General features: G+C 52.2%; 1 protein-coding gene across 2 annotated transcripts in view; it reads left to right on the forward strand.

The window, feature by feature from the left end:
- KY (kyphoscoliosis peptidase) overlaps positions 1-1,457 on the forward strand; it is a 47,234-nt gene extending 45,777 nt beyond the window's left edge. The window contains exon 11 of one of the 2 annotated variants that reach the window (XM_007457545.1): positions 201-1,096. In XM_007457545.1, the coding sequence (XP_007457607.1) occupies positions 201-1,096 (896 nt within the window). Of the gene's footprint in view, positions 1-200 lie in introns of both variants that reach the window. The other variant, XM_007457546.1, reaches the window with a different exon arrangement.
- The last annotated feature ends 6,318 nt before the right edge of the window (positions 1,458-7,775 follow it).

Here is a 7,775-nt window from a genome sequence, read left to right on the forward strand (position 1 = left end):
CAAAACAGAGAGGGGCCCTGGTACCGCCCCCCACCAGAAAAAAAAAAAAAAAAACTATCTCAGTGAAGGTATTTACACCATGGAAATGGGGAGACGCTATATGTCAGCGCTTTCCCCCCAGAGATCCCGTTGTTAAACATTTACCAGCACATCAGCACAGGCCGGACCCCTCTTACCTGACCCCGGCTCTCTCTCCACAGTGAACGGGAAGGTCACAGTCACCATCGAGAGCTGCGCCCCGACGCTGTTCATGTTCATGCTCAACGGCAAGCAGGAGCATGGGCTACTGAGCCTCAGGAAGAACGGGATGAAGCTGGACGTGTACCCTCCAACCGTGGGCACCCACAAGCTGCAGATCTTCGCCAAGGGCAACTCGGAGATCTACAGCTCGGTGCTGGAGTACACACTCAAGTGCCACTACGCAGACATCGATGTCCGGCTGCCCGCGGAGCTGCACCAGCCCGTGGGGCCCAGCTGGTTCTCGGAGCAGATGGGCATCACGAAGCCGTCCCACCCCGAGCCCGTTATCTACACCAGCGACGGGCGCTGCTCTGTCAGCTTCAGTGTGGAGGAGGGCATCAGCGTCCTGGCATCGCTGCACGGGGACGATGGCCCCGTCACCGAGGAGACACAGCGGCGCTACATCTTCCAGCTGCAGCGGGAGAAGCGGACGGAGCTGAAAGTCCAGTTGCCCCACGCCGGCAAGTTCGCGCTCAAGATCTTCGTCAAGAAGAGGCAGGAACCGGGCAACTACGTCTTCGTCTTCAATTACCTCCTGTGCTGCACCAACAGCAAGGTGAACTGGCCCGTGTTCCCCGAGAGCTTTGGCAACTGGGGGCAGGACAATGAGCTACTGGAGCCCCTTTCGGGCGTGCTGCCCGCCAACCACAACGTCCCGTTCAAACTGAAGCTGCACGGTGTCGCCAAAGCCCTGGTGAAGGGGCAGGACATGTGGCCCCTGACCCTGAACCACGAGGGTTACTGGGAGGGCAGCTGCAACACAGCCGGCTGCCAGGAGGTCTACGTCATGGTGCTGGAGAATGCCAACCACAACTTCTACTCCTACATCCTGAAATACAAGGTGAATGCCCAGTGAGGGCCGGGGCCCCGCACCCCTGCTCTGGGCAGTGCAGAGAGCCCCAGGCACCCCTGAGTCTGCATGGAATCCCTTCTAGGCCTCTGCCTCAGTCTCGCTGCTCTGCCGCGGGAGCTGTGACGCTTGTGTTCTGGTGGCCGAGGGGACAGAGGCAAAGGCCCTTTAGAAGACAAAGGTGCTATGTAAATCTAAAGTATTGTAAACTGTACACCACTGCCCAGACGCCCCCTCCTCATGCTGATGCTGTCGTTGTTGTTATCTGGCTGGTGCGGGAAAGCAGGGATGCTGCCCGGGCCGAAAGCTTTTCCCATGATGGAGAGAGAGAAGAGGGCATACTCTACGAGGCTGAGTCATCCTGAATCCTAGAGCCCCTTTCAAGGAGCATCACAGTGTTTCTCACCAACTCCTGGACCCCAGGGGAGGCTGGACTGTCATCTTTTTCCCAGACCTGACCGCCTTCCACATTCCCGATGCCACTTGTTGTTCCAGGGTCCGAGAAGGAAGGTGTGGAGAGGAAACTAACTGCCCCCCAGCTGACTGGGGGCTGAGGGCCTCCACAATCCCTGTGTGTGCTGGGAATATGGCAACAGAAAAGTTATGGGAGACTCCAAGGCCAAGAGCAGCCAGTGCCCGCTCTTTGTGTCCTGGGTAGGGGCCAGGAGGTGCAGGGATACATGGCAGCCCTGCCACCTGAGTCTAAGGATGTAATACCTCCGACTCTGCTCTCAGAGGGAGTAATTCAGTCCACTCTGTCTCAGAACAATTCACTCGGCCCCTCCAGGCCCTCTCAGGCCCGCCCCGCCCCCGGACTTCACAGGAAGTCCCAGGAGGCTGCTGGGCCCTTGGGGAGCCCTGGAGATAACCCTAAATAAAGACTTTGGGTGAAGTAATGAGAATGCCGCAGTGCCAAGGGGCCCCCACGATAACAGGGCCCTGCCAGCCCCAAGATCCCTACCACCAAAGCCACACCTGGGGGGACCTCGACCAGAAACTGGGAACAGTTTCTGTGCTGATCGCTATCCTATGCTCCTTTCTCAGACAAGAGAGACCCCCAGGGCCTGCCTTCCGTAGCGACAGTCCAGAGCCCCTTACTTGCTCAGGCCTGAGAAGCATGGCTGCCCAGCCGGCCCTTAGCAGCACCTTGGGCCAACGTTGCCATGGCAACAGCAGAAAGGCTGGCTCCAGCAAGGGCAGCAGGAAGGGAAGGATGGAGAGGCCCCAAGAGGCCCTGCGTGGCCACTGCAGCACCATCCCAGCACATGGAGACACTGGAGGTGGTTCCGCCTGCCCTCCTGGCTTCTCCAACTCTGCAGCCCCTGCCTATCAGTGCCCCAGCCCCTGACAGCCAGCACTGCCCAGCACTCTGCTTCCCACACTGTCGCTGCAAATGCCCGGGCTCAGCTACAGCCAGGGCCCTGGGGATCCTCACAGCCTCCTGAGCCTTCATCCTCACATTTGTATATTCAACAAATGTTCGTGGAGCACTTAATAAGCACCAGGTATGGCATCAGTTGACCTTTCATGCTGGGGCTACAGAGGGAACCAAGGGGCCCTGCCCTTGCCATCCCAGAGCTCAGGGTGGGTGGCAGCAACCTCTCTTGCCCAGGCCTGTTTCAAGTTCCAGGCTCCTAACACTTCAGTCTGTCATCCCCCTAGGATCTCTCCCCCGAAAACCCCCACTGTCACCCAGAATGGGCCCGGTCCAGAGAGATGTTACTATGGGGTGCCCATCCTCCACCAGGCGGGGGGCCCTGGAACTCAAGGGCAGTACACCGTGGGGGGCCAAGCTGCCCTGGCCTGTGTCCAGCTGCCCTCTGATAGGCTCTGCCACCCAGGCATTCAGCACCGTGTCACTCATGCCTGGAAAATGCACAAAGGCCGCAGACACAGAACCGCTGTTCACCGCAACAGGGAAACAAGGGCAGTTTCTACACCCTGAAAACAGCCTTTTCTCACCCCTTTGATTTTATGGGCTGAAAGAAATGTGCTGTTTCATCAAAATAATAAGTGCCTTCTATGACTCATGTCACTCCCTGGACCCAGAGCTGGCTGCTAGTCCTGCCGGGAACAGCATGCATCCTTTACAAAACAATACAATTAATCTATACATTCTAGAGCACACAAAGGATGCCACCCAGAAAAATAGGAGTTGTCCCTAGACGGAGATGGAGACGGAGGCCCAGCCTCTCAAAGCGCTGGGGAGCATCAGCAGCCCCCCGTGCTCATTTCAACAGGCGCCCCCGCCCCTTGTAAAGACAGCTGTAGGCAGTCAGACGACACGTGCATTTCTTCCCACTAAAGTAAAAATACATGAAATGAAATCCAATCTTCATGAATTTTTACACGCACGCTGCTCAGGGTAGAATTCGGGGTTGCATTTCGAAGTCTTTTATTCAAATCCTTATCTTTGTTTCCCGGTCGAGGCGTTCCAGCGGCCAGCGGAATGACGCGGGCTCCCCCTGGTGCCCGATGTGCGGAGCTGCGGGCGCTGCAAATCGCCTTGAGGCTGAATCTATCACGGGGTTTTTACACAGAATTTGAAAAATGCAGCTGAGATGTTTATGTTAAATTCACTGAGTGCTTTCTCGTGGCTTCTCAGCGCTTCCTCGTGTATACATGGAGCACGTCGTTGCCACGCACAAGTTGTGAGGCGAGACTGGGGCCCTTTCTGGCATGGTGAAATGACGTGAATGTAATAGGATTGGGGCGTATTTTGCCCGGAAATCCCTTCCCGTAGGAGTGGATGGAACAGTTTGACCACACTCATTCCTGCGCCAGTGAAGGACTGGAACTGATCGAACTCAGAGAGCTTTTGCTGCAAGTCCCCAGAAGGGCATGGAGGATCGTGGAGGGTGGGGGGAGTAGGATGGGGCAAATGGGGTACAAACACAACCGCAATTAACTTCTTTTCAGCTTGTTTCGGAAGCGCCACCAGCACAGCTGGACTCCGTTTTCAATCTGATTGTGATCATTGTGTGTTCCCCATATGTTACATTGTCCCACCAGGGCAAACCCCTCACAGCCTGCTGAGATTAAAAGGAAATAAATAGATTAACTGAAGCATGAAAGATTTAGGCTAGACATAACAAAGTATTTCCTGTTGTTAAGCAGGAGGGACAAGTTGCCAAGAAAGTTTGTGAAATCCTCTTCTTATAGGATGGGAAAAATAGAAAAGTTTTCCCAGTGGTCTGGGGTCTTTGATGCCACACTAACCGGAAGGACTAGGTTCTTTCCAAACCAGTTTAATTATTGAAATACGCTCGATCACCCACAGCAAACAGGGGACCAGAATGGTATGGTCACGTCCTTTGCTGTTGGCTAAGCATTCAGAGGTTGTCTGCATCTGTGTCCCCTGTCAGTTTATCTGAGGTCGATCATTTCTTTTCATTTGGATGAGCTCTGAAGAGGTGATTAGTTTTCATAACGTGTGCATTGAGTTGTGTGGGCTACTGGCTGTTGAGTATGCTTTCCCCACATTGTTGCTCGTGTTGTTTTTCAATAAAATTTATATTCATTTTTATCCAACAATGTAATTATCGATCCATTCTTATCACTGTTCTCACAAGGTGGGTAAAGAACAGGAAAAAACACTTTCATGTTCAAAGGGAACGCTAGGAAAAAAAATCAATGTCCCAGATATTTGAATGTGATGGTGAGATGCAAATAGAATGTCAGGCAAATAGCTACTTCACATTAAAGGAAACATAATTAGGTTAGCTCCAGCCCCTCTCTGGCTCACGTGCCTTTGAAGAACATAAAGGCAGTGTTCGTTTCATTGAATCTTGTTTAACTTGAAATTTTTTAATTCAATCGTAACTTCTGTTTTTAGTGGGAGAAAAAAAAAAATGTTCCAAAAATGCCTATCAGCCTACTTTTTGTTGTCGTTGTGAATATATATTCCTTGATATACGTATACATGCAGAAACTTTCCAGCAGGTTATCTAAACAGATTATTCATAAATTAGACATTTAGGGAAATATAGAAAATGAAAATCTAGACACCTCTAAGAAGCTGCCGTAACCATGGAGACCATTCTCATAGCTGTCATGTGAAGGACAAAAAGAATTCGTGTTCCCAAATCTGGCCTTGTCACGCCCCTCACTGCTAGACCCACAAACACAAGCCCCAGCACGCTTCTCCTTACGAAAGAGGCCCACGGGTGATCTTTAACAGCATGATAAGGGAAAGTCAGAAGACACACTTTCCGCATAATAGAAGGGGGGGACTCTCAAATTCTTAGACCAGTTTGAAAATGCCAGCCCCGAGGCTTCAGTGGATGACCTCTAAAATCCCTTCCAGTCCAGAGAGTTTGTGATGCTGTGTCTCCATGAACAGATGCTGGCAGGCGGTAGGCCTGGGATTGTCAGTGACGGAACATCTGAAGGGCCCTGCTGGGTTAAGAGCCTGCCCTGCAGCCCCCAGCAGACTGCGATGCTGGCTCCTCTCTTGCCTGCGGGACCAAAGGGGAAGCAACAGCCCCTGACAGGATCTCTGATTTTGTGAGCAGAACTAAAGAAAACTAAAAGTCAGGCGGCAACTGGGATGCCGTCTCTTGGAATGTCCCACCCACATCCCTGAGTCAAAAGATACTGAACCAAAGTCACTTCTCTCCCCCAGATTATCTCCACCTCCTCCTGGGCCCCCAACAAATGCATCCCCATCCCCTAAGTCAAACTCATGGTGGCCACTAGTAACCCCAGCATCCCCTTCAGTGAGGAAATCTGGTCCATTCTGCCGTGTTCCATATTGGGAACAGTCCAATGCCGTGAGCAGCCTTTGCCATAATTCAGGCCCTCCTCGTCTCCCGGTGACACTGTGTGCTTTCTTCCTCTGATGACATGAACCTCCACCTGCCCTGTCACTCTCCATGCTTCCTCTTACTTGAGCACCAGTGTGTTGGTTAAGGCAAGGTGTCCATGAAAACCTTCCAGAAGTTCGCCACCTCTGGAGAAGGCATAATTTGGTCAGGTGTTGGTGGAAAATGTAGGTCTTCGAACAAAACCTGGTTTTAATAGGGAGGCAGGTAAAATGCCAGAGTCTCCTCCTTTCCCTGCACTCTGAAGAGGCAAGGTGCTGAGGACGTCTCTAGGGGACGGTGTGGAGAACAGCTCTTAGCACCACAGCCAGGGGACACCTCTGACAGGTGCAGCAGTGGTGGCTGCAGGTGGTCACCCTGCTGGTAAGGGTGATGGCAGAGGATGGTCAGGGACCCTCTGGCCATGAATAGTCTTATGGAGTTGCCTTTCCTTCATCTAACAACGTTTCCTGCCCCAGCTTCTCCCCCAGGGCCCAGTCTGAAGGAGGCTCTATGACCTAAGCTTGGTGCTTCCATTCAGGAACAAAAATACCCTTGGAGGCACCTGCCGGTCCCGCCCAAACAAGCCCAGCGAATAAACCTTCCTACAGGAAAGCTTCTAAAACCCCAGGGAAACCTGTTACCTTAGGAAAGAGCTGCAAAAATGGCACATTTTTTGTTATTTAAGACCAAAAAGCATAAACAGTTTTTACTGACAAAGCCTGAGTATTTTCAGGCCTATCTTCAGGAGGGTTGATGTCTCAGAAAACAATGGTCCAGTGAACACTCAGAGCTCCTGGTTCTTTGAGCATTACTGTCCCCAAGGACAATCCTCTAAAGAGAAGCGCCTACAGGATGAGACATAAAAGAGACAAAATGCCTCAAAGTCCTTGTGTATCCAGTGGCAAAGCTGAGTCACAAGGGGTTAAGAATGAGAAGGAAACCTGGACTTAAACTGGCTCTGCACATGTTTGGTCATTGCTTCCTGGAGCACTGGGTTAAAAAGGATTCTGAGGTCACATCGGGCTCAGTAGGAAAGAGTATTGTGATTAGCTAGTGATCCATAGACACTGGACTGAAGGGTGAGGTGCACCACGCATTTGCCAATTCTGACCGAAAGGCAGCCAAACTCAAGCCAAGACCAAATGATACAGGAGATTATTCAGACCAGTGGGTGAGCGCTGGCTTCCCGGCAACTTTGCCCTTGGTCTGGAGGCGTCCTGACCACCTCTGGGCTCCAGGAGGTCACCACCCAACCCACCCGCGTGGAGCACACACACGCATGCAGACATAATGCTCCAGGAAGGAGAAAGCACCCCGAACTTGTGTGTTATTTCATCTCATGATGAAATAGTACCTTGCATTTAGAATAAGCAATCAGCACGTGTTTGAAGTGAACATCAATTTGTCCTTTCAAAAACGAAATTATAAATCACTGGATTTATTTACATGGCTGTTGACCCAAAAGACTGTTGAGTCATCTTCTTTTTCCCGACTAACTGAAAGCTATATGCTGGGCGCCGAGCTCCTTTGCCCCTGTGGGAAATATGGATTTAAGGGACACAATGGTTGCCACCTGGCTGGGTGTACTACTGGTGTTCACCTCCAAAAAGCAACCAGGGCAACCGGTCAATCGGAGGAGTGCCCTTCTTCCCGGGGGAACTGCGGCCCTAGGCTTGTGCTCAGATTGCTCTGTTTCCACTGGGGGGACGGCTGAATGCCTCCGTGACACGAGGAATCAGACATAATTCCACCCCAGCTGTGCAGGGACCGGGCGAGGATGCACCCTCCAGGGTGGCAGGGAGGACGGTGGGGAGGATTGTGCCATGAGGGCAGAGGGGCAGCCACACCGAGAATGGCCAAGAGGAATTGGACCACATGAT

The sequence above is a fragment of the Lipotes vexillifer genome, unplaced genomic scaffold (genome assembly GCF_000442215.2).
Source record: "Lipotes vexillifer unplaced genomic scaffold, Lipotes_vexillifer_v1.1 scaffold86, whole genome shotgun sequence".
In the NCBI taxonomy this organism is placed as follows: domain Eukaryota; kingdom Metazoa; phylum Chordata; class Mammalia; order Artiodactyla; family Lipotidae; genus Lipotes; species Lipotes vexillifer.